Source organism: Mirounga angustirostris, unplaced genomic scaffold (assembly GCF_029215605.1).
Source record: "Mirounga angustirostris isolate CCGP_5_RB_7025 unplaced genomic scaffold, mMirAng1.0.hap1 SCAF_4, whole genome shotgun sequence".
NCBI classification, from domain to species: Eukaryota; Metazoa; Chordata; class Mammalia; order Carnivora; family Phocidae; genus Mirounga; species Mirounga angustirostris.
This window is the reverse complement of record NW_026991712.1, coordinates 34,777,103-34,804,973: the sequence shown is the minus strand read 5'-3', so window position 1 is coordinate 34,804,973 and position 27,871 is coordinate 34,777,103. Positions and strand designations below refer to the sequence as shown.

Sequence of the window (27,871 nt, the reverse complement as noted above, 5' to 3'; positions counted from 1 at the left end):
ATTGAATCTGTCAGCACCTGGATCGTGGACTTCCCAGCCTCCAGAACTATGAGAAATAAATGCCTTGTTTCAGCCACCCAGGCTATGGTAGTTTTTAATAGCAGCCCCAGTGGACTAAGACAGTAGGTAACATGGATTTATAGTAAACAGATCCAATTTGTCTTATATGCCTTTTTCTCTAGCAGCATTTGGTTGCTAAAGGGCAAATATGGAAAAACTGTGATGTTTGTAACAGGGTGGGGAAATTTCCTTGATTTTTCTATGAATGGTAGAAATGCAGATGAGGAACAGAGTTCAGAGTACTGGTAAAGAATGTTAGTACTAGTCAGATGACGGATTGCGGCATCTCAGCTGGATATAAAAAGACATGAAGAAAGTTTCATGGATCGGGTGAAGGTAGATGAGGGAGAGGACTGGGGGATCCCGCTTATGTCAAAGAACAGTGTGTGTGTGGGGGGGTAGAGCTGAACAAAGTAATACCAATATGTATTTATCGTATACACAAATAGAATATACATTCCTCGAGTAGGGTAGCCCCTGCACTTATACAAAACACTCTTACTCAAAAAGGAGAAACACAAAATGATGTAGCTATGATATAGTTTATTTCAACACACTAAACCAAAAAAATAACAACTTATTTCTTTGGAAAACAAACAAAAAAAACAACCCAAATTCTAAATAGGCAGGATTGGCTTGATTGACCCTAATGTATTTTAGCAAAAAGACTTAGGTACACCACACCTGATAAAGCTCTCTATATACACAGTAGATTCCAAATAACTGCTAAATTACCATACATTTGGAAATATCAAGACATCTTTATAAAAGAGTCAAATGCATAAGTTAACAATCTTGTGAACTTAGAAAGCCTGAATTGTTACATTTTTCTCTGTACAAAAAAAATCAAACAAACAAAACAGCCATTCTCTATCCTTCCATTTTCACCTATATTTTCCTTAACAGAATTAAGCCCCAAATTTGAAGGCTTAAATCCTTTCTTCCTAAGGCCCTAGGAATATCAAGTTTTCCTGCAAATTTGTAATTGTCTAAAAAGGAGATTACTTAAAGGGTGGGAAAAACAAAGATATACAGATTTCCCTTCTGTGCCACTCATACAGATTACACCGAGGAAGAGTTCCTGAGATGGCTGCCAAATCACTCAATTTAGTTGAAAAACATAATACCTGATGATAGGACTAAGCTGGCTTTCATGCAGCCCATGAGCAGATTTCTCTATCACTGAAAATCAGTTAGTGACATTTAGCCCTTAGCTTAATCTGTACAAATGCAATCTGGGGATTCCATGACACTGTTAGCATATTTAAATGTCAAATGCAAAATTCTGAGTATCAAATAATGTATTTTTTTTTAATATGCAAACTGCTGTTTTCTCCATACAGTTGGCCCTTGAACAACACGGGTTTGACCTGCGTGAGTCCACTTAAATGCAGATTTTTTTCAATAAACAGAGGACAGGACTGTAAATGTATTTTCTCTTCCTTATGACTTTCTTAATAACATTTTCTTTTCTCTAGCTTACTTTATTGTAAAATACAGTATATAATACATATAACACACAAAATATGTGTTTGTCAACTGTGTTATTGGTAAGGCTTCTGGTCAACAGTAGGCTATTAGTAGCTAAGTTTTGGGGGAGTCAAAGGCTACATGTAGATTTTCATCTGCACAGGGGGTTGGTGTCCCTAACTCCGTGTTGTTCAAGGGTCAACTGTAATCACTTTTTTATGAATAAAAGATAAAATGGCAAAAGCAGCAGAAAAATTTGATGTTCCAAAATGAGAGTTAACTAAGACAGGACTCGAGTAAGCTTGTATGTAAAAGTAATTGTTTATTATTGTATGTAATTGAACAACAAAACAGCCTTGTCTGAAAGCACTGGGTCTGTCTTCCCAAGTCTTTCCAAATCATGATTCTACATACTACAATGAAATATGTTTAATAAGTGCAATCTGTCATGAACTACGAGTTTTTACTTTCCTAAATAATGAACTTAACTACTGTAACAATGATCTAAATACATGTGCTGTTTAAAAAAAACTTGTGAACATACTCTGAATTTTTTCTTTACCTGCAAGTTAAAAAGAGATTCCATAATTGCTTCATTCCTTAAGAGCTAAGAACCAAAATACTAAACATAATAAATAAATATGCAACCTGGAGTTCTGGAAAAGGATCTAGAACACCGAGTGTAATAAACCAGTGTATTAAAAATCCAGTATTTCAGTAATAAAACTTCTTCATCTCAATGCAGTTAGGTTTATTGCTACTATAAATAAGCTTCATATTAAGGCACCTGCCATTACCTATGAGAAAGATGTGGATTTAAAACAATGGGAATATGCACTGAAAACTTTTTTCTTTCATTCTGATATCATTGCAGATAGTCAATTTTAAATGTTCAGTTTTTGTATAGTAGTAGACACATCTTTGAACATACTACCTGAATATAGTTAAATAATTTATATAACACCTTGATTAAAGTACATGATACTTGAATGAGGAAAGACAAAATCACATCAAGATGGATGTAAAGGACTAAATACAAGAAAGATGATAATCTCTAAGAAAAAAGAATTCTCCTGTAGGGACAGTGCTATGAGCAGATCTTGGCCAAGTCATTTAACTTCTCTGAGCCTCACTCTCCCCCATCAGTAAAATGTCAATACCAGCGGCTCTTCAAGCTCCAAAGGCTGTTGTGGGATCACCCGAGGGGATATAAAATATAAAAACAGCTGGCCAACTCTGCAGCACAGAACAAACTGAACAAATAAATGTCATTGTCATAGGTTGGAAATATATCAAGTTTTGGACCTTCTCCCTAACAAAGCTATGACCTGCTCCTCTTGCACCCACTCGAGAACTCCCAGTTTTATAAAGTCAGTTAGATAATTGCCAAATGAATGGAGCAAACATTTATGCACAGTGAAAATCTCTAAATTCTAGGTTGCAGAATTTTATAAAAATGTGCTGGAAGTGGAGAACCACACTGTTTTGGGAGCTCAGGCTACCTCTTGACTCTTCCTAACGATTACGAGGGGTTCCTGGCCTCTCCTCACTTAGTCTCCTCTGCAGAGACCTGTGTCTATCTGCTACTGTTCTGGAGGCAATAAAGTTCCATTATTCGGACTATACCTTGTAACAGCATAAAAGAGTTTCAAGAGTATTAAAGAAGCACAGCTGAGGTCAGTCTCAGGTACATTACTCAGCCTGGCACAAACATGAATGGTTCAGTAATTCCCACCAGGTCTCCTTAACTAAGTCCCCAACTCCTTCCTCTGAAGGCCATAGTTCTAGGCCAACTTTTTCCAAACTATGTTCTGAGGAATACCAGGTAGGTAAGATGTTAACAGGTGAAAAACAGATTCGTATTAAGTAAGCCTGGGATATGCAGGGGGAATAAGCTTATGGACTGCAGAATTTTTCTGTCGTTGATGTACTGACCGTATGTTCTAAAGAGGAAGGGAGGATAAACATTTCCCAGATTCATCTGACCACAGAATCCCTTTTTTCCCCCCACAAAATATCTAGAGGGGCTAACAGCTCTTAGAATACTCTTTGGGAAATGGTATTCTAGCTAATTCACCTGGGCTTTAAACATTTCAGGGCTATGTCTGGCAATAGTGACCATTTTGACTTCCAAAGGAGGAGAATAATTTTACTTACAAGGTCAACTACCAGGATAACTTCCTGAATTCCACTTCATAAGTATCCTGCCCAAAGCAACTAAGAACTAAATTTCCTTTACCACATGCTGAGGAATTCAAAGAAGTTATTCTCAAGTTAATGAGAATTATAAAATCTTTTAAATGAAATCTTTATATTCTCCCTCAAACATTAAAAATACAAAGATTTAATCTAGATCTTAAGACCTAGAATCACAATTATTTGGAGGACAGGGGAGCATTTTATCACATCACCACCATAATTAACACTATTAGTAAGTAGTAATAGTAGTGGTGGTGCTAATATTGGCTAAGCATTTATTTTGTGGCTTAATCCTCATATCCACGCAATAAATTTAGGACCTACTATTACATTCATTTTAAAGATACGCACACTGAGATTTAGAGAGATTAACCGACTTGCCAAGAATCACACAAGTAGTAAGGGTAGAATGTCGAATCATATCTGACCCCTCACCTCATGCTCTTAACCGCTACATAATACCATCTTATATTTTAGTGACAAAAGCATTTAAGTCACACGCTGATTGTTAAACAGGAAAATTAGAGTGTATTTATATAAATCCAACTTGAATGAAATTTGGTTTTAGATTTCCTCTTGAGCAAACTTCTATTCCCTAAAAGAGGTACTTTAAGTTTTGGTTTTTTGTTTTTGTTTTTTTTTAAAGCAAAGAAAAACGGACTGCTATTTACCAGTGGTAGGTTTATATATGGGAAGGGTTTTAAAAATCTGCATCCAAGGTGAAGACATTATCTGTAGTTTCTGCCATGACTGCAAAACGTTGATACTCTGCAACTCGTTTCTCAAAGAAATTTGTTTTCCCTTCTAAAGAAATGTTCTCCATAAAATCAAAGGGATTTTCTGCCTGAAAAACCTAAAAAGAAAAGACATGTCATTAGACATTCTTTTTTTTTTTTTTTTTTTTTAAAGATTTTTATTTATTTATTCATGAGAGACAGAGAGAGAGAGGCAGAGGGAGAAGCAGGCTCCCAAGAAGCAGAGAGCCCGATGCGGGACTCGATCCCAGGACCCTGGGATCATGACCTGAGCCGAAGGCAGACGCTTAACCATCTGAGCCACCCAGGCGCCCGTCATTAGACATTCTGAAGAAGCCTAATCACACCCACAAGATAACAGATAACTAACAAGCTCAGGACTCCTAACCCCTGTCTAGTCACCTATAGGATCCATTGTTCCAGAAGGTCCTAGAGGCACTCAAGGCTGATAAATTCTTTTTTTTTTTTTTTTTAAGATTTATTTATGCATTTGAGAGAGTGAGAATGAGAGAGAGTACATGAGAGGGGGGAGGGTCAGAGGGAGAAGCAGGCTCCTCACTGAGCAGGGATCCCCATGTGGGACTCGATCCCGGGACTCCAGGATCATGACCTGAGCCGAAGGCAGTTGCTTAACCAACTGAGCCACCCAGGCACCCAGGCTGATAAATTCTAAGACAACTGAGATTACCCACTAACCTCCTTAAGAAACTATACTAGCATTTCTGGTATTTTAAGAAGAGAAAGAAGACATGTATTACTGCAGAAATGAAAAATTTAATACTAATCAAACTAAAATGTTTTTGCAGCTTGAGAGATCCAAGACACCTATATATTACAGACCTTTACACAGGTATAACCATTAGGTAGTCACATATACATGATTCTACAAAATACTGAATTACCAATAATGTACTGTGAACCTAAACATGTCTCCTTAGTTCCTAACAGATAATTAACACATTGATGTTAAGGAACCATGATGAGAAAAGATAGAATAAATTCTATCCATAGATGTCTCCAAACAAAAAGTGGAATATATGTTAACAAGAAGCTTTTTTACTACTTCTGAATTCAAGAAGCAGACTCGGCAATACAGCTTGATGAAAAACCATGAAACATTTCAGTGATCCATGAGGAACAATAAAATAGGATTTTTGAATTTAGAAGTATTCCAGCAGGGATTATGAACACCACAGATAAGAATATATTCAAATAACCCAATTAAAAATGGGCAAAGGGTCTGAACAAATAGACATTTCTCTAAAGAAGGTATACAAAGGCCAAGAAACACACGAAAAGATGCTCAAAATCATTACTCATTAGCGAGATGCAAAACAAGACTGCAATGAGATACTACTTCACCCCACTAGGATGGCTATAATAAAAAAGACTGATCGGGTGCCTGGGTGGCTCAGTTGGTTAAGCGACTGCCTTCGGCTCAGGTCATGATCCCGGAGTCCCGGGATCAAGTCCCGCATCGGGCTCCCTGCTCAGCAGGGGGTCCGCTTCTCCCTCTGTCCTCTTCCTTCTCGTGCTGTCTCTCATTCTCTCTCTCTCAAATAAATAAAATCTTTAAAAAAAAAAAAAAAAAAAGACTGATCACAGGTGCTGGTGAAGATGTGGAGAAACTGACACCCTCATACGCTGCTGAATGTAAAACGGCGCCGTTGCTTTGAAAAATAGTCTGGCAGTACCTCTAATAATTAAAAAGAGTTACCCTATGACCCAGGAATTTCACTTGTAGTTATATATCCAAAAGAAATGAAAACATCTGTCCAGGGGCGCTGGATGGCTCAGTCGTTAAGTGTCTGCCTTCGGCTCAGGTCATGATCCCAGGGTCCTGGGATCGAGCCCCACATCGGGCTCCCTGCTCAGTGGGAAGCCTGCTTCTCCCTCTCCCACTCCCCCTGCATGTGTTCCCTCTCTCACTGTGTCTCTTTCTGTCAAATAAATAAATAAAATCTTAAAAAAAAAAAGAAAGAAAACATCTGTCCACACAAAAACTTACAAGTGAATGTTCATATTTGCATTATTCATAATAGCCATAATAGCCAAAACTACTGAAATGTCCACCAACCAATAAATTTGGTATAGTCATACAATGCTATTTGGCTATAAAAAGGAATAAAGTACTGACACACGCTATAGCATGAACGAACCCTGAAAACACACTAAGGAAAGAAGCCAGCCACAAAAGACCATATATTGTATGATTCCATTTATATGAAATGGGATATATACAATAGGCAAATCTAAAGAGACAGAAATTAGATTAGTGGTGCCTAGGGCTGAGGTGGAGGTGGGGGAAAGAAAGGAAAGTGACTGATTGCTAGTGGGTATAGAGTTTCTTTTTGTCGGGTGCTAAAAATATTCTAAAACAGACTGTTGTGATAGTTGTACAACTCTGAATTTACTAAAAACCACTGAGCTGTACATTTGTTAATAGGTAAATTGCATGCTCTGTGACTTATATCTTAATAAAAAGCTTAATATCTTAATAAAATATATTATAAAAACTATATATATACATATACATATATATAGATTCAACAAAAGATCATATGCTGTGTGTGGTTGAGTCATAGAATTCAGTGACATTGCCTGTCAGAAATGATATGCTAAGACGGAGTGAAAATTTGAACTAGCACGATATAGTGAAAAAAGCACTGAACCAACAGTTACAGATTCACTGGACTTTAAAAGTGGGGGTCTTCCAAAAAACCTGATTTAAATCATCCATGACATGGACAAGGTAACGAAGACACAGTTAAATTAAATGCACATATTTTTCACATAACTTGAATAATCCCAAAATCTGTATGGAACCACAAAAGGCCCTGAGTAGCTAAAGCAACCTTGAGAAAGAAAAACAAAGCTGGAGGCATCACAACCTCAGATTTCAACATATACTAGAAAGCTACAGTAATCAAAACAATAATATACTGGCACAGAAAGTAGACACTTTGATCAAAAGTACAGGAAAGAGAGCCAGGAAATAAACCCATGTTTATATGCTCAATTAATCTGTGACAAAGGAGGCAAGAATATACAATGAGGAAAAGATAGTCTTTTCAATAAAGAGTGCTGGGAAAACTGGACAGCTGCATGCAAAAGAATGAAATTGAATTACTTTCCTTCACCAAACACAAGAATAAACTGAGACCTGAAACCATAAAACTCCTTAAAAAAAAAAAAAAAGGGTAGGGGCGCCTGGGTGGCTCAGTCGTTAAGCGTCTGCCTTTGGCTCAGGTCATTCATGGTCCCAGGGTCCTGGGATTGAGTCCCGCACCTGGCTCCCTGCTCCACTGCGAGTCTGCTTCTCCTTCTCCCTTTGTCTCTCCCCCGCCTTGTGCCCCCCCCCGATCCCCGCTCATGCTCTCTTGCTCTCATGCTCGCTCTCTCTCAAATAAATAAATACAATCTTAAAAAAAAAAAAATGACAAGGAATAACAAGCATTGGTGAGGATGTGGAGAAAGGGAACCCTCACGCACTGTAGCTGGAGAATGTAAACTGTTGTAGCCCACTGTGGAAAACCATATGGAGGTTCCTCGAAAACTTAAAAACAGAAATACCATATGATCCAGTAATTCCACTACTGAGTATTTACCCAAAGAAAACAAAAACACAAATTTGAAAAGATATATGCACCCCTATGTTTATTGCAGCATTATTTACAACAGCAGATGTGTGAATCTATCCCAAGTGTCCACCAACAGAAGAACAGATAAAGAAGATATAATATGTATGTACACACACACACACACACACACACACACACTGAAGTATTACTCAGCATAAAAAAGAATGAGATCCGGGCTCCTGGGTGGCTCAGTCGGTTAAGTGTCTACCTTCAACTCAGGTTATGATCCCAGATCCTGGGATCGAGTCCACATCAGGCTCCCTGCTCAGCGGGAAGCCTGCTTCTCCTGCTCCCTCTGCCCTTCCCCCCGCCCACTTGTGCTCTCTCTCAAATAAATAAAATCGTTAAAAAAATGAATGAGATCCTGCCATCTGTGACAAAATGGATGGACCTAGAGGGAATTATCGTAAGTGGAATAAGTCAGAGAAAGAGAAATACCATATGATTTCATTTCTATGTGGAATCTGAAAAAAAAAAAAAACACCCAAAACATATGAACAAACAAAAAACCAGAACAGACTCATAAATACAGAGAATGACTGGTGACAGCCAGGGAGGGTGAGGGGGAAGGATGGGTGAAATATGTGAAGGGAATTAAAAGTACAAACTTTCAGCTATAAAGTAAGTCAGTCCAGAGATGAAAAGTACAGCATGGGGAATATAGCCAATAATATTGTAATAACATTGTATGGTGACAAGTGTAACCATCCTTATCATGGGAAGCCCTGGGTTATGTATACAATTGTCAGTCAGTTGCACACCTGAAACTAATATCACACTGTATGTCAACTACATTTCACTAATACCAAAAAATAAATTAAGTGGCTTGTTTTTGACACACAGAAGTACTCAAATATTTGTTGACTAATCCCAAACTAAAAAAGAAGTTGAAAACATCATTAATATGGCTCCTACTTAGAATTCTGTATAAATGACAACCATTTGTTAATTTAATCCCTTATTTTGCCAAAAACTATCATTATAAGAACAGCTCTTTTTCTAGTTCCTTGAGTTCAAAGTGTAGTTCATGTATTTTAAACTGTCTTGTTTTCTTAACATACACATTCAGGCTATAACTTTTCCTTTGAGGATCTATTTGGCTGCATTCTACAAGTTTTGATATACAGTAACTTTATCATCATTTAGTTCATATTTTCTATTACTTTATATTTTCATTTTAATCGCATTTTAAAGGATATCTTCTCAATTTCTAAGAGGAAGTTTTTGGTAATCTTTCATTGTTAATTTCTAATTTTACTGCATTAAAATCTAGTATATGTGCTGCCGAAGCGAGCACTACTGCATTAAAATCTAAAAGGTCTATATAATTTCTGCTTTTTGGAATTTATTGAGATATGTTGAAGGCCTGTGGAAAAATGACATTTCATACTATGTTTAGATTTTCTTCTGTAGGCGGAATATTTTACAGATCTACAGTGATCAAGTTCCCAAAGGGAAAATTAGGCCCAGAAGTCCACAGTTTTCTAAAAAGCAGGAGAACATGGATGTAAGAGTGTGAGGATATGGTGGTCAAAGGACAGTGAGTTCACTTTAAGGCTCAAGTGAGCAAATTAATTTTCCTGTAACAAACATATTGGTATAATTTAAGAACAAACACAATTTTTAAAAATATACAGTTTATAAACTTAAGAGATCATACTAATGCAATTATAATCTTGATTTCTCCAACTATCAGTAAACATAGAATTTTATAACTAAAGTAATAAAATATAGTTCATCTTACAAAAAGCTTTGTCCTATCTGACTCTTCCATGATGGTATTTCTGTGGTTACCAAAATATAAATGCATTACTGAGAAAGGTAATGATTTACTCCAGCATCATGGATTTCATAAGGCTTCTCATTAAATACAATTTAAACTTACATTTCCATGCTAAGAAGTTAAAACCTATAATTTCTAATTACCATTGTATTATAGTACATAGCAAAGTTCTTTTTTTTTTTTTTTTAAAGATTTTATTTATTTATTTGAGAGAGAGAGAATGAGAGACAGAGAGCACATGAGATGGGGGAGGGTCAGAGGGAGAAGCAGACTCCCTGCCCAGCAGGGAGCCCGATGCGGGACTCGATCCCAGGACTCCAGGATCACGACCTGAGCCGAAGGCAGTCGCTCAACAAACTGAGCCACCCAGGCGCCCAGTACATAGCAAAGTTCTATGAATGTTCCAATTATAGAATACAACATGGTGAATACAACATGACCACTTAGTGTGAATTTACTGTATGTCTGATACTATTTGAAGTGCTTTAAGTATACCAACTCATCAACAATCCTTTGTGGTAAGTATTATTATTATCATCTCCCTCTTATGGATGAGGAAATGGGGATAAGAGGTTAAGCAACTTGCTTAAGATCATGTAACAAGAAGGTGGCAGAACCAGGATTGGAACCCAGGTAGACTGGCAGCAACCTCCATCTGTTATGTGAGCATACCTCTTTATGAAATTCAGGTATATTATCTCTGACAAACAAAATGAAAAATAACTTAAAAGACAACTGAGTTCAAAGGGTCAAATTATGACAGTTAATGTCTTCCTAATAATTATTCATATTTAAAAGTTCAGGGGTGCCCAGGTTGCTCAGTCAGTTAAGCATTTGACTCTTAGTTTTAGCTCAGGTTATGATCTCAGGGTCATGAGATGGAGCCTGTGTGGAGCTCCCCGCTCAGCCTGGAGTCTGCTTAAGATTCTTTCCCTCTCCCTCTGCCTCTCCCCACCAAGCTCTCTCTCTCTCAAATAAATAAATAAATCTTTTTAAAATATAAAAAAATAAAAATATTAATTTCTCATAGACTAATCTCACTAAACAAATAAAAGATAAACAAGCCTTAAAAGAAATACTAATATGGGGTGCCTGGATGGCTCAGTCAATTAAGAGGCAGACTCCTGATTTCAGCTCAGGTCATGATCTCAGGGTCCTGGGATTGAGCCCCATGGCAGCCTCCACACTCAGCAGGGAGTCTGCTTGAGGATGCTCTCTCTCTCCCTCTTTCTCTGCCCTTCCCCCCACTTGAACTCTCTCTCTCTCTCCCCCTCTCTAAAATAAATAAATAAATCCTTTAAAAATATTAACATAAAAATTACAACAACATAGACCCATGGGGATTTATGAGGGTAAACATATATATATGCATAATAAATCCAATTTATTTAAAGATAATCTTATTAAATACCTATAATTATTTAAAGTAATTTATTGAGCTTATTAATTCTAAGATTTATCAGCCTCCTACTTCTGTTATGAATTCCAAGTTTCAAAGGGTTTCACAAGACCAATTTGATCATGCAAAACAAGGCTGTCACAGACATTTTAAAAGTAAACTGGTATGTAACAAATGCTTTCAATGAAATATAGTATTTTAGTGGTCTTACTTGCCATAACATTTTAGCTAGTAGTAATACATTTTTAAATACCTTACCTTTGAGAATCCAAGTTCCACAAGTAATCTGTCAGCTACAAACTCAATATACTGTTTCATCAAAACACAATTCATTCCAATGAGGCCAACTGGCAAGGCTTCTGTTAAAAACTCCTGAGATATGAACAAAAACAGAATAAAATACAGAGATAGAAAAATAAATACATATTTTCCAAATAAAAACAGGATTTTAGTTTTTTAATCTTCTAAGTCCCTGAGGAAAGTATACTAGGGTAAATTCTTTCAACATGGCAATGTCCACTTGTTTAAAAATGTTTGGGGTATTACTATTCACAGTATTTCACATTCCCAAATAGCCTAAGCAAATTGAAACTATCAAACTACTGGTATTTTACACAGTAGCATTATGGGACCCTAAGGCTTTCTCCATCAAAAAAAAAAAAAAATGAGATACTTTGTTCTGAAATATCTGGAAAAAGATTCACCAAAGATGATCACTGTGGGGAACATGATTATGGAAGGGAATTGGGAAAGACAGAAACACACTTAACAAAGAAAATGAGAAAAAAATAAAAATGGATGTGGGGGTTGGGAGATAAATTGAACTCCATCTATATTGAAAGACAGTGGTAAAGTGTTAATAGGAGAAAAATAAAAACATTAGGGTGCCTGGGTGGCTCAGTCGGTTAAGCGTCTGCCTTCAGCTCAGGTCATGATCTCAGGATCCTGGGATCAAGTCCCAAATCGAGTCCCGCATCGGGCTCCCTGCTCAGTGGGGAGTCTGCTTCTCCCTCTGCCCCTCTTCCCCACTTTTAAAAATAAAAAAATTAAAATAAAAACATTAACCATTTCAATTTAATTCTCAAAATGATTAAAAATACCAAAATGCATTTTATGCATTTTCTCCTTCCCAATATGAAAACCACAGCTGTTGAACTATACAGTATTTTTTTAAAAAAGAGTTTAGAGAATTTATTTTTTACTAAATAAGTCAAGCAGAGAAAGACAATTATCATATGGTTTCACTCATATGTGGAACATAAGGAATAGCATGGAGGACCACAGGGGAAGGGAGGGAAAATTGTGAAGAAATCAGAGAGGGAGACAAACCATGAGAGACTCTGGACTCCAGGAAACAAACTGAGGGTTACAGAAGGGGTGGGGATGGGGGTGGGGGGATGGGGTAACTGGGTGATGGGCATTAAGGAGGGCACGTGTTGTGATGAGCACTGGGTGTTATAAGCAACTAATGAATCGCTGAACACTACATCAAAAACTAATGATGTACTATATGTTGGCTAACTGAACATAATAAAAAATTTTTTTAAATTTTACTTTTGAACTAGTTCCTTCAAATGATAAAAAAAACATCCCAAGTGGAACATCTAGGTCTTTGTAGTTAGAGATTTTTACATTCTACATATTAAGTTTTACTATTCGCTAATTCATTGATTTACTAATTCTATAAACATTTAGTTCACGCTTCAAGCTAGATACCTTGCTCGGTTTTGAAAATACAAAACAAACAAGAAACCGTCACTGCCCTTCAATAGCTGAAAATCTAAAAAAAAAAAATTAAACCTTAAGTAATTCAAATAGTTTGCTATGGCATAGAATGTGACAGATCGAGACAGAAAAAAATAGTCCTGAAATAGATTTTCGTATACATAAAACTTTAACATATAACATTTACTTACAAACCAAATTATAAACTGACATAATAATTGAAATGCATCATCTTTTGGTACTGTCAGGTTGACTATATAATTGCGGATATTTGCTTTGACCTACAAGTGGCAATTTCCTGAGTCAACCCAATACAATAATGGTACAAACATCAGAGAAAAAAGAGAATATGCTAATCATACAAGCTTCCCTGCTTACCTGCTCAATTTCAACAGCATTAACAATGATCTCCCTGACCCTTTCTTCTGAAGGCTTATTTACTAAGTATTGAAACATCAGGCAAGCAAAGTCACAGTGAAGCCCCTAAAATAGAAGAAAAATACCACTGTCAAAGAATGTTTAATCACCTATTTTCACACTGTCATGTGTCAGGCATCATAGAAAGTAGGTTCTAGGAATGCAACACAGAATTTCTGGAAGCTAGAAGAGGGAGTCATGGTACCAGGAACTACTTTCCCTCAAATCTTATTAAAATGCCAATTATAATAACCTATCATGAAAATTTTCCAGTGCCAGCAAGTCTTAATTTGTCAACATGAAAGATGAATTATTAACAACAACAAATCTGCAACCAAAATCATTTTGGAAAGGAAAACAAGGCAAGGGCTGAAATGAAAATTCTTTCATTTCTAATGTCTAAAAAAATTAAGAAATGATCGAAAACAATAAGTGTGTAAAGAAAGGGTGAAACTCAGATTTCAAAGAGACAACATTTATATTAAATGAGAATGGCTCAAGATAAAAATAAATTCAGTGCAGTGAAGACGGAAAGAATTAAGAATGCTATCTGAAGCTGTACACAGCAGAAATGACACTGTAGATAACCAAAGAAGAAAATAAACTCGTGAAGTACCTTGAGAACAGAATGGTTATGCAAATGCAAGAAATGGCATAGAGCTTTAAATAGAGAACAGAGCAAGGAGATCCAACCTACAATAATCAGGATTCCAAAACACAGAACAGGTGGCATAAAGCTGAAAACAACAGAAATAATTGCAAAAAGTCAAGACAAAAAAAGAAAGAGGCCAGAGATGATGCAGTGCCAAACAAAATTAAGCTGGGCAGAATCAATGAACATTTCTAAACTACAAAGAAAAAGAAATAATTTTGTAAGCCACCAAGGGATAAGGAGGATGAAGGAATGTGCACCTTAAAGGATTACAAATCAGTGTAAGCTTGGGTTTTTCTAAATAAATCAACAAAAGCCAAAGACAAATGAAAGATAAGACTCAAATCAACGGTTGTATTCCAAGGATTATTTTCCTGGTTATCGTTCCCAGAAGAAACCATCAGAAAAAAACCTCTCTGAACAGATAATCTTTAGAAGATTTGTTAGGCAAACATTTTTCCCAGACTGGACTCAAGAGGACACTTCAAATTACCAAAGGCTGAATATCAAATAAACCGTGAAAGCTGTTAAAGAAAGTGTTGATTAGGACTGACAGCTAGCTACCTATTACAGAGATGAGTAAATCAAAGGTAGGCACTCATATTGTTAAATCAATAAGTGAATAAAATTAATTTTGAGGTTTAAAGCAATTCCAATCAAAATCTCAATAGGATTGTTTTTAGTTAAAAGAATCGGAGACTAGAACTTAATTATTTGAACAACTAAAAAGAAAGGATAATAGGATAATTAAGTAACGTCATAGAGGTGCCAATTATCGCTATAATATAAAACAAAATCAACAATCACATCACAATATATAAATGTAGAAAATTAACATGTTATATATCTTAAATTTGCATATTATATGTCAAATGTATTTCAATTAAAAAGTCAATCTGGAAGTATAAATGGACAGAATCTTGTAAAAACAGTTTTAATAGGAAAGTTATGAGATATATACTACTAGTTATCAAAACATAAAAAACTACAATAATTAAAAGTGTTTGGGGGCACCTGGGTGGCTCACTTGGTTAAGCGTCCCACTCTTGATTTTGGCTCAAGTCATGATCTCAGGGTTGTGAGATCAAGCCATGCGTCAGGCTCTGTGCCGGGCATGGAGCCTGATTGAGATTCTCTCTGCCTCTGCCTCTGCCCCTCCCCCTCCTTAAAAAAAAATGTTTGGCACAAATTTGACATATAGGTTAATGAAAAGAAAAAAAATAGCCCCCAGATTTCAGTACGTTTAAAAACCTTAATATATAATAAAGAAGACATCACAAGTCAATGGAGAAGGATGGATTACTTAACAAAGAGAACTAGAAAAATTTCCTGAGTGTATGAAATAAAATAAAATTCTCACTTAACCTATACTACATTTATATTAAATTCTATACTTACACTAAACAAAGTCCAATTATATTACAGAGCTAGATGTTATAAAGTCCAGAGGAAAATAGGTGTGATTACTTAACTAATCTCTGAAAGCTGATCACATTAATTTCAGGTTTTTGTATGTTACAAGAAAAAATAAAATTAAAAAGCAAAAGACTGGGGTGCCTGGGTGGCTCAGTCGTTAAGTGTCTGCCTTTGGCTCAGGTCATGATCCCAGGGTCCTGGGATCGAGCCCTGCTTCGGGCTCCCTGCTCCATGGGAAGCCTGTTTCTCCCTCTCCCCCACCCCCTGCTTGGGTTCCCTCTCTCGTTGTGTCTCTCTCTGTCAAATAAATAAATAAAATTTTAAAAAAAAGCAAAGGACAAACTGGGAAAATATTTGCAAAAATATGACAAAAATATTTTATATTATATTCATACAATAAATATAACAAATTCAATAAATAAACACTTATTGAAAGAGCCCTATCAGTCACTATGCACTAGGAATATATATCAACAGAAACAGAGGCAAGAGACAAGCATAGGTAAATACAGAAAAAGATACAAATGGCTAATGCCATTATGAAAAAAAGTTCACTCTAAGTAGTAATCAAATGAATGCAAATAAAACCAACAATGAGAAACCATTTACCCCTATCAACTTTGTCAAATATTTAAAACATAAATCCAAATTCTGGTGAGGTTATGGTAAGAAAAGACATGTTCATATGTTGCTGGGTGGGGCTTTCTATCAAATTTCTGGGAAGAAATCTGCAAACTAGTATGAATAACCTTCAAAATGTTCATACCTAATAACATAGTAATTCTACTTCTAGGCAATCTAGCTAAGGAAAATAATATGAAATTGGGATAAATCTTATACACAAAAGATATTCATTTTACATTATAGCAAAAGGAATAAACAAAAAACCTGGAAAAAACCCTAAATTTCCAAGTTTAGAATAGTCAAATAAGTGATACATTGTTTCATTAGAATATTATATATCTAACAAAACTACTTTTTTTAAAAACTGCTCTTTCCAAAAAATGCTTGATTTCATAGAAAAATGCTCACAATGTTCTGTTAAAAAAACTCAGCTCACAAAAATATGAAAAAAGAATATTTCAAATTATAAAATTATGATGTTCATATATATCTACATAGGTTTAAATGTAAAAAACTGTCTAAAAAGAAATACAATGAAATACTAAAAGTGCTTATCTCTGTTAAGATTGAGTGATTTTATTCTCTTAATTCTCTATAATCATCACATATGACATTTATGATAAAAATTATTAGAAACTGAAAGGCAGGGGGCGCCTGGGTGGCTCAGTCGTTAAGCGTCTGCCTTCGGCTCAGGTCACGATCCCAGGGTCCTGGGATCAAGCCTTGCATCGGGCTCCCTGCTCCTCGGGAAGCCTGCTTCTCCCTCTCCCACTCCCCCTGTTTGTGTTCCCTCTCTCGCTGTGTCTCTCTCTGTCAAATAAATAAATAAAATCTTAAAAAAAAAAAAAAAGAAAGAAAGAAACTGAAAGGCAGGAAACAACAAAAATTATACAAAGCATTTTATGGCACTTATAAACTATTTTCACACATACCGGTTCATTTTATTTTAACAAAACCCTGTCAAGATTTATAGTTGAAGAAACTGAGGCTCAAAGAAGTTAATAACTTGACAAGGTCACTTAGAAATAAGCTGAGGGGCCAGGATTAGTGTAGTCAATACATGTGAACTGAAGGCTGTGATGGGCTAAACCCTGAGAACAGGAAGAAAAATAAGACACGGTGCCTGCACACAGGAAGCCTAGAGTCCAGCAGAGGAGAGAGGTAAGAAGTGCAGTACATGTTATGGACTCTAAGACAGGGGCAGATTCCCGTTTCAAAGGAGTACATAAAGGAAAGAGGGGTCAATTCTATCTAATTGAGTCAGGGAAGTTTTGAGTTGCCACTTGTAAGAAGGTGATCAACAGATGAGAAAAAAAACAAAGGCAGGAAGATGGAAACATTATCGCAGGCAAAGGGAGACAAGATTTAGTTACTGGCTGGATGTGGCTGAGAAAGAAAAAAGCAATCTAAAATGACTCCCAGATTTCAAATTTGGATGATTGGTTAGAAGGTAGCACCACTGAACGAGACAGGGAAAACAGAAGAACAAATCTGGGGAGAAAGATGACGAGTTTGATTTCTAAAACATTAGGTTTGAGATATCTGGAGCCTTTCAGGAGAAACTAACATGCACTTGAACACCTGGCTTTGGAGCTCAGGAAAGAATGTCTGTGCTCAAGTTTGGGTTGTTTACGAGCATCTACATGGTAGCTGATCCCATGGAAATAGATAAGATCAGCCAGGAGGTCATGTACAGTGAAGAAGAGGCCAAGGTGGGAACCCAGGATTTGGTGATATTTAAGGATGAGCAGGGGAGACTGAGGAGGGACAGTAAGAGGCAGGAGAAAAACACAATTCTTAAAAACCAAGGAAGAAATTACTTTCTATTTTCTTTTAATTACCAGGATATCTGTGTCATCATCAGCATTTTCCAGGGGAAAGAAAAATAAATGAACACCAAATAGGAATACAAATATAACTAGAAGAATACTTCATTCCTTACTTCATCTCTGCTGATGAGTTCATTGGAAAACGTGAGTCCAGGCATGAGACCTCTTTTCTTTAGCCAGAATATAGCAGCAAAAGATCCCGAGAAGAAAATCCCTTCTACAGCAGCAAAAGCCACCACTCTTTCCCCTGGGAGACGTAAAATAATTTTATTTCCTGAAATACCACATCCTGTCGACATTTGCAAACACTCATCTATAAAATACACATATTTTTACATATATTTATGCCAATATCACAACTATTTTGCCAAGAAACAAAATCAACAAATTAGTGCCATGGCCAAGGGTCTTCAGAGGAGGAAATATGCCACCTCTACCTACTACAGCAGAAGGGTATGTAGGTATGTAGGTATGTCTACTTCAAATCTTGTATCAGACATTGGACTCCTATCGGTCTTGGTATCTGGACAAAGGAGAGCTTTCCCTACTCAGAAAAAAAAAGAAGTGATTTATCTGTGCACCACACATGCCTATGAGTGTAGTATGTGCACGTAAGTGTGTGCATGTATTGGAATAGAGAGTAGAAGATAAGATTTTATGACAAATGTCTCCCTCTTTATGGTTGAGGAAGGGGAGGTTGCTGAGGTTTTTATTTTTAGAAACCTAAGATATCTTACAGATTAGCAGTAAACATTTCAAAAAACATTGCCATGCATCTGCAATTAAAAAAATATGACTCCAGCTAAAGAGAGTAAGTATACCTGTTGGATAAAATATCCCATCACATAAGCAAAAATACTATCTTCTGCTAAATATATAAGGCCCAATTTCAAAGGTTACTCACTGTTAGGCAAAGACTTTTCAGAAACCCATCTCCTAAAAGGTCTATAATGGAACCATATCTGTAACACTGTCTCTAGGGGTTGATTATAAGTCTAACCCAAACAAATGTCACCACATTGCATATGCTCAAGAGAAATATTTATATACATGTCTGTCTAGGGAGAAAGGTTTGGTCTCCAAGACTATGGGATAAAGGCAGCTGAGTGCTTGAACCAACTCCAGGCCTGTTTCATCAATAACATCATAGCTTGTATCCCAGTACTGTTACAGGACCAAACACAGAGCAGGTGCTTGATAAATGTGATCTGAACTGAATCAGTGAAAAATATCTAAGCACTAGATGATAAAAGACATTACTCTTCATTCTATGAAAACTGCTAAAATCTGATCCAGAATACTTATAACTTCCAGAACAAAGGTAATTATAATATTTAAATTTCACAAAGAAAGGTGACTTACATTTAAATATTTCTTAACTGTTTCTGGTAGTCTCTAAATAGTACTCTGGTTTGTCCTCGCTCTTTTCCCTGATTATCTTAAATAAATCAATTCGGATCAATTATATCAAATACTTGTCTGTTAGTAGCCCAAACCATCAGAAAAACTTCTATAGCATTTTATTTTTACAGACACAATTTTAAAAGTCACGTTGAAAAAAATAACAGAAGAAATGTAAATTAAATAAGTACTTATTGAGTATATACTGTGTAGAAGGAATTATTTTTTTTTTAAGATTTTATTTATTTATTTATTTGAGAGAGAGAGAATGAGAGAGAGAGAACACATGAGAGGGGATAGGGTCAGAGGACGAAGCAGACCCCCCGCCGAGCAGGGAGCCCGATGCGGGACTCGATCCAGGGACTCCAGGATCATGGCCCAACCCGAAGGCAGTCGCTTAACCAACTGAGCCACCCAGGCACCCGAGTAGAAGGAATTATTAAGAGAAGAATCTTTAGTGTACTATATACTAAATACAAAATATAATAATAAATCACTATGCTCTGCTGATTTTTGAAAACAAAACTGGCTCTTTAGACTATATTTTTTAAGATGAAGATTTGTCCTTATTTTAACACATAGATTACTATCTTTTAATCTTGCTATTAGTAAGATAATGGATAGTTACAATTGATATATTCTTCATTGTCATTAAGGTAATGTTATGTGCACATTTAAATGTAAAAGAACTAGATTATAATACAAACACTGTATTAGCAATATTGATTCAATCTATGAGCATGGAATATCTTTCCATTTATTTGTGTCTTCAATTTCTTTCATTAATGTCTTAGAGTTTTCAGTATACAGGTCTTTCATCTCCTTGGTTAAATTTACTCTTAGGAATTTTATTCTTGTTGATGCAATTGTAAATGGGATTGTTTAATCTCTCTGATAGTTCATCATTATTATTATATAGAAACACAACAGGTTTCTGTATACTAATTTTGTATCCTGCAACTTCACTGAATAGTTTTTTTTATGGAGTCTTTAGGGTTTTCTATATATATCATGTCATCTGCAAACAGTGAGTTTTACTTCTTCCTTTCCAATTTGGATGCCTCTTTTTCTGCCTAATTGCTCCAGCTAGAACTTCCAATATGTTGAATAAAAGTGGTGAGAATGGGCATCCTTGTCTTGCTCCTGATCCTGAGGAAAGACGTTCAGCTTTTCATAATTGAGTATAATATTAGCTGTGAGTTTGTCATATATGGCCTTTATCATGTTGAGGTATATTTCCTCTATACTTGCTTTTTTGAGAGTTTTTATCATAATTGGATACCAAATTTTGTCCAATGCTTTTTCTGCATCTGCAGCATGGGTTTGCCCTGACAGCAAGCAATATGGAGAATTTACCTGGAGCCCTGCTGTTGTCCCATGGTGACTGCCACCCTCCTCTATTTTCTCTCTCGCTTACTTTCTTCGGTAGTTACAAAATACATGCTAGCTGCAAGCCTGTTCATCATTTTCCATCGGTACCTATCCATACTATTTTCTTTCTTTTTTTTTTTTTTAAAGATTTTATTTATTTATTTGAGCCAGAGAGAATGAGAGAGAGAGAGAGAGAGCACATGAGAGGGGGGAGGGTCAGAGGGAGAAGCAGGCTCCCTGCCGAGCAGGGAGCCCGATGCGGGACTCGATCCCGGGACTCCAGGATCATGACCTGAGCCGAAGGCAGTCGCTTAACCAACTGAGCCACCCAGGCGCCCCTATCCATACTATTTTCAATGCATATTGAACACCTTGATATTTCTCTCCTTTTTTCTTTAAAGCCAGTGTTTCTCAAACCACTTGTGAGAAAATCAGCTGGGTATAAGATGCAGATTCCTCAGTCCTACCTGGGCCTCCTAAATCACTCTCTGGTGAGGACCAGGATTCTGCAGGGGTTTTCTGCAAACTCTCGGATAATTTTTATGCATATTGAGAACCATCACTTTTCTCATTCTTGAAATGAACTGAAGGCAATGCAAACATATCTATTTCTTCCCTGATATCTAACAGGCTTGCCCTATACCTTACTCTACATCACTGGTTCTCAGCGTGTGGTCCAGTGGGTCCCTGCAAATCCACAGACTGAGGAGGTCTATGGGGTCAAAACTATTTTCATAATAATGCTAAGGCACTATTTATTTTTTTACTACCTTTCTCGCATGAGTGTACAGTGGTGATTTCCAGAGGCTACATGACATGTCCACAATAATCTGAGAAGCCTGGTAAAATAGCCTTCCCTTTTCTAACTACACATCTGAATAAGACTGGGTTTTCTTCATAACTATACAAGAAACTACAACAATATTCTGCAACAAATTGAATGTGGAAGCAGATACAATCCAGTTGTCTTCTATTAAGTCAGACATTTTAAAAGCAAAATTTGGGGGAGGGGGGGATGTAGTGTTTTTTCACAAATATGTGTTATTTATAATAAAATGTAATGGGTTTTTACTATACTTTTAAATGTATTAATAAATAATTTTTAAAGTTTGTTTTAATTTCTAATATGGAAATATCAATGACCCACACCAATAGGAGAGTCCTCAATAATTTCTGAGTACAAAGAAGTCCTGAGACCAAAAATTTTGAGACTTGCTTTCCCCATAATGAATAAAACCAGAAAGTAAAGACCACTAATTACAAAATAGGTAAGTATGAGACAGGTACTTAGAGCTATTCAAATGAAGTATCTGAATATTTTAATTAAATAAATATTTTTAAGCAACTACTATGTATAGTTTTTCAGAAACTACATATTTGCTCCCTGAAAAAAATGTGACTTTGACTTGCTTTAACTCCCTTAAATAAAAATTCATGAAAGCAGAGACAAACTGTGATTGCTACAATATTTGTGTCAGATTCTAAGTGACTTTTATTTACCTGTAACTATGTACTGACATCTTAACCTTTCAACTTTCAACTTATTAAACAAAATAGATAACAGCTTTAGATTATTTTAGGAATAATGATTCTACTAAAGGTGGACGAGGAGACATTTGTACTCCTTTTCCATTCTGGCACTTTGATTAGTACCTGATAGTCACACCACATAGAAAGTGTTATGTCAACTGAGACAAATTTGATCATTTTTAAATTAAAGCTGTTTACCAAAAGTAGATTTTCTATCTTCTATCCATCGTAAGGCCCAGTCTGCTTTTTTCTTAACATATGGCATGGTTTCAATCGCATTAAATAAAAATTCCCTGTAAAAACAAAAGAATGGCAAAGTTATTCATTTGTTTTTCTTAATCAGAATAAATTTTCATTAGTTTAATCATCAGTAATAATTGCAACCCTATGATATGCTATCAGATCTGCTGTTTTTCTGTATTTTTGCATGTCCAGAAAGCATAGAAATAAAACTAAAATTCAAATTAGTGATTTGGATCTGGTTTGATACAAAATTGACTAAAGTCAGTATTCAATTTCTTTTCTTTTTTTTTTTTTTTTTAAAGATTTTATTTATTTGACAGAGAGAGACACAGCGAGAGAGGGAACACAAGCAGGGGGAGTAGGAGAGGGAGAAGCAGGCTTCCCGCGGAGCAGGGAGCCCGATGCGGGGCCCGATCCCAGGACCCCGGGATCATGACCTGAGCCGAAGGCAGACACTTAACGACTGAGCCACCCAGGTGCCCCAGTATTCAATTTCTAAACAGAATGTGCTAATAAACAGTTTTTATACTATAATATCCAAAGATGAACTGGTTCTGTACAAGCTTTTTTAACCCAACACATTATTAGATGATAGAAAACATTTGAATAATTTTTCCCTAACATTTGGTTTTGGAGTAAATTCTGCTCTTAACATAAGCAATAGCATAAACCTTTGTAAATAAAATCCCAGTGGTAATACCTTTTCTTGGGATCTCTGATGTAAGTGTCTATTAGCAAACTGTACATCTCTGAGTGAACATTCTCGATGAGAATTTGAAAGCCATAGAAACAGCGAGCCTCTGGAACCTGTACCTCCTGACTAAAGCGCTCCACCTACAAAAATAAGGGAAACATATCCAGTTCTGTGGACTCTCATTAAACACGGCAAATCAGAACCCGGACACCAGAATTATCGCTTAAAAATTACCTGTCATGCCACAGAGAGGTTACACACAACTTAAGGATTATTTTAAGCAGTATTATCTATCAATCCTCCACAATAAATTAGTTGCATAATGCATTCTTAGGCAATTAAATGAATTGACCTAATAGGTGGAGATACTTCCTATAAAGCCAAGTAAATTTCAGAACGGCAATCAAAAATTCCTTTGCTTTGTAAAATTGACCTTAAGTCTTTATTTTCCCCAACAGCAGACAGATCAATTGAAGCCCCTTCTAATTCATGATGAAAGGTTGTATCTTTCTCTCTTTAATAAGAAAGCATGACTCCTGGCAAACCATGATACAAGTTTAAAAATGGGGAGCCAGAATGCAGTGCTTTATTACAGAGCTCCAGAAGGGTTATTAAGGTGCAGTCTTTCTATTAAGATTACTATCTATGGGTAAAAATCAAACTCATGTGTTTGCATTGTAAGTAGTTTTGATTGGTACAATATCTTGATTTCATGATATTTTGCTGGTCAAATGGGAGAAATGTACCCTTTTCTCTGACACTTCACCAGAAAAATATCTTTGAAAGTTAAGCTATATCTAGTTCATTTCTTAGAAGTCATTTTTCAGGCTTAGTCTAATTGTCTTACTGCCATTATCATCATTTAGCTGCTGAATGGGAACAGAAATACAACAAAAATCTTACCAAATTTTCATTCACAATTCCATCACTGGCTGCAAAAAAGGCTAATATGTGAGAGATAAAATACTTCTCATCCGATTTAAGCTTGTTCCAGTGAGGGAGATCCTTTGATAAGTCAACCTGAAATAAAAAGATTTTCAAAAATTTTAACTTGGTGTTTAATTCTTAAAGTGTTTGGAAAACTAACTTCCATCTCAAAGTTAGGGATGGACAACTCATTAGCAGTAAAATGTGAAAGAGGAAAAAATGTTAACATAACTGCTACAGACTGAATGTTCATGTCCTGCCCCCACCCCGCCAAATTCATATATTTGAAACTAATGCCCAATGTGATGGTACTTGGAGGTAGATGGAGTCTTTGGAAGATGATTAGATGAGGGTGGAGCCCTCATGAATGGGATTAGTACCCTTATAAAAGAGTCCTCAGAGAGCTTCTTCACCCCTTCTGCCATGTGAAAACACAGAAAGTAAACAGCTATCTCTGAACCAGGAACTGGGACCTCACCCAATACCAAATCTGCCAGAGACTTGATCTTGGAATTCCCAGCCTCTAGAACTGTGAGAAATAAAATTCTGTTGTTTATAAGCCATCCAGTCTAAGGTATTATTGCAGCAACCTATAACTGACTAAGACTATACAAAGGAACACAATAAGATAAAAGCATTTTGAAGGACTCTATATTCTGGCTGAGGCAGAATAAACTAATGACTTTCAGCAACCATGGCTTTAACACGATATATGATACTTACTGTAGAGTTAGTTACCTATTAAGCAATAGTAGCTGCTACTTTACTGCCCTAATCTACTTTTATACCCAGAAAATAATATCAGGCATGTAACAAACTAGGTTTTAAAGCAACTTACAGGTATGGCTTCCTCTGGGAATAGAAATATTTTTGAAAATGGGGAGCCTCTGGGTGGCTCCAGTTGGGCATCTGACTTCAGCTCAGGTCATGATCTCAGGGTCCTGGGATGGCGCCCCCGCGTGGGCTCCAAGCTCAGTGGGGAGTCTATTGTCCCCCTCCCTTTACCCCTCCCCCTGCTTGTGCTCTCTCATATAAATACAATCTTTGAAAAAAATATATTTTTAAAAATGTTTATTAGGGGGTGCCTCGGTGGCTCAGTGGTTAAGCGTCTGCGTTTGGCTCAGGTCATGGTCCCAGGGTCCTGGGATTGAGCACCGCGTCGGGCTCGCTGCTCAGTGGGGAGCCTGCTTCTCCCTCTCCCATTCCCCCTGCTTGTGCTCCTTCTCTCGCTATGTCTCTGTCAAATAAATGAATAAAATCTAAAAAAAAAAAAAATGTTTATTAGAACTAGTCCTTGGGGGCGCCTGGGTGGCTCAGTTGGTTAAGCGACTGCCTTCGGCTCAGGTCATGATCCTGGAGTCCCTGGATCGAGTCCCGCATCGGGCTCCCTGCTCGGCAGGGAGTCTGCTTCTCCCTCTGACCCTCCCCCCTCTCATGTGCTCTCTCTCTCTCTCTCATTCTGTCTCAAATAAATAAATAAAATCTTTAAAATAAATAAATAAATAAATAAATAAATAGAACTAGTCCTTGGAATTTAAATAGAGTAAGGCACTCTAGAGTTTGATGGAATCTACAATTTAAAATAGTATTTAAATGTACCTTATAGATATTATTTTGTCTTAGGAAGATCTCTGAAGTATTTTTCACAATAACTTCATAAACATTTGAAATATATAGTTGTCCTTTGTCCTTTTATTTATTCTAACAAAGCCTTAATCTCTTTAACCATTCCAAAAAGGATTAATGTTTCATTATTTGTGTTCCTTTTTGAAATTCTTTTTCCTGTTATTCTTCCTCTTTATTCTTTAAATGTTTACTGAGTACCTATTACATGCCAGACACTGTAATAAGTGTTGGAGAGGCACCTGGGTGGCTCAACCGGTTAAGCATCTGACTCTTGATTTTGGCTCAGGTCATGATCTCAGGGTGGTGAGATCAAGCCCCACACTGGGCTCCACACTCAGTGGGGAGTACGCTTGAGATTCTCCCTCTCCCTCTGTCACCCACCGATCCCCCACTCTCCCTCTCTCAAATAAATAAATAAATCTTTAAAAAAAAAAAATAAGTGTTGGAGATACAATGGGGCTGGGGGGTTTACTTGTATGTATCTTTTAAAACATGCAAGCTAAATATGAGGTCCTATTCCCTTAAGAGCTCAACTCAGGGTTAACTGAAGGACACCTTCCTAGTTTTTATGTGTTATACTCCTGATATTAAATTTTATATTATAATATGCTCACTCTTAAATATTAAACTTACCTCTTCGAACACTCAACTTCAAAAAAAAGTCTTATAAATTTCATTTATACTACGTTGGTCATTTCCCATTTTTTTTTTAAAGATTTTATTTATTTATTTATTTGAGAGAGAGAGAGAGAGACAGAGAAACAGCATGAGAGGGGATAGGGTCAGAGGGAGAAGCAGGCTCCCCGCTGAGCCGGGAGCCCGATGTGGGACTCAGTCCCAGGACTCCGGGATCATGACCTGAGCCGAAGGCAGTCGCTTAACCAACTGAGCCACCCAGGCGCCCGGTCATTTCCCATTCTTAAAACATAAACCTTCCTATCCAGTTGTATCTCCTTTGAACAAATTCTCAATTTCACTTTCTAAATATTGATTCCAAACTGCTGGTTATTAGAATTGTCTGGTAGCTTTAAAAGAAAAATCCAAAACCCTAGACTTTTTCTTCTGAATCAAGCTTTCTGATGACCAGCAAACTTAGGAATAAAGTTAAACCACAGATAAAACAATGAAGTCTAAAGTTGACATAATTTATTTAAAGGAAAAATATGTGGAACTGTATGTGTTTGACTTTCTTTTAAAACGTATATTTAAATAAACAAAATATGTACCAGCCTGTGTATTTTAATTTTTTAATTAGTGTTTCTTAGTCATAATACAACATGTATTACATTTGCTAAAAGATGCAAGTAATTTTCAAATGAATTTTAAGAAACCCAGGTATCACAGTAGCTTTTTAACATGATGAATGAAAAAGCCACCTGTGTACTCCATTTGTTCTGTTAACTATATCTAAAAGACACATCCTAGAAAACCACAGTTAAGAACGGTCAGGTGTGCCAAGTAGTATAACCCAATTTGATAATACCGGGTTTTTATTTTGTTTGGGGTTTTTTGCTCTGTATGTTAACTACAGTATAATAAAGATTTTTAACAATATAACACAGCTGGATAAATGGGTAAAATTAGTGTCATCGAAGCTTCAACAATTGGTGCCTTCTAATTTCTAATGTAAATCTCCCTCATTCTATATAAAACAGCTTACATTTATTTAGTGCTTACTAAGTGCCATGTGGCATTCTAAACATCTCATTTATCTCATCCATAAGACTCATCTCATTAGTCCTTATAATAACCCAATGAACCAGGTACCCTTAGCTCAGTTTTCCAATGAGGATGCACAGAGAGGTTACAGCTAGTAAGTGGGAGAGTCAGAATATGTACCTAGGCGGGAATGCAAGCTGGTGCAGCCACTCTGGAAAACAGTATGGAGGTTCCTCAAAAAGTTGAAAATAGAGCTACCATACGATCCAGCAATTGCACTATTGGGTATTTACCCCAAAGATACAAATGTAGTGATCCGAAGGGGTATGTGCACCCCAATGTTTATAGCAGCAATGTCCACAATAGCCAAACTGTGGAAAGAGCCAAGATGTCCATCGACAGATGAATGGATAAAGAAGATGTGGTATATATATACAATGGAATATTATG

At 36.5% G+C, this 27,871-nt stretch overlaps 1 protein-coding gene across 3 annotated transcripts in view; it reads right to left on the bottom strand.

Moving 5' to 3' along the window:
- RRM2B (ribonucleotide reductase regulatory TP53 inducible subunit M2B) overlaps positions 1–27,871 on the bottom strand; it is a 56,538-nt gene that overhangs the window by 15,841 nt on the left and 12,826 nt on the right. For 2 of the 3 annotated variants that reach the window (XM_045896136.3, XM_045896137.3), the window contains 7 exons: positions 24,113–24,229; positions 23,216–23,349; positions 22,471–22,565; positions 18,084–18,217; positions 13,411–13,515; positions 11,566–11,679; positions 587–4,582 (listed from right to left, as the gene is read on the bottom strand). In XM_045896136.3, coding sequence (XP_045752092.1) covers positions 4,430–4,582; positions 11,566–11,679; positions 13,411–13,515; positions 18,084–18,217; positions 22,471–22,565; positions 23,216–23,349; positions 24,113–24,229 — 852 coding nt within the window. In that variant the 3' untranslated portion in view covers positions 587–4,429. Of the gene's footprint in view, positions 1–586; positions 4,583–11,565; positions 11,680–13,410; positions 13,516–18,083; positions 18,218–22,470; positions 22,566–23,215; positions 23,350–24,112; positions 24,230–27,871 lie in introns of those variants that run through there. The other variant, XM_064588023.1, reaches the window with a different exon arrangement.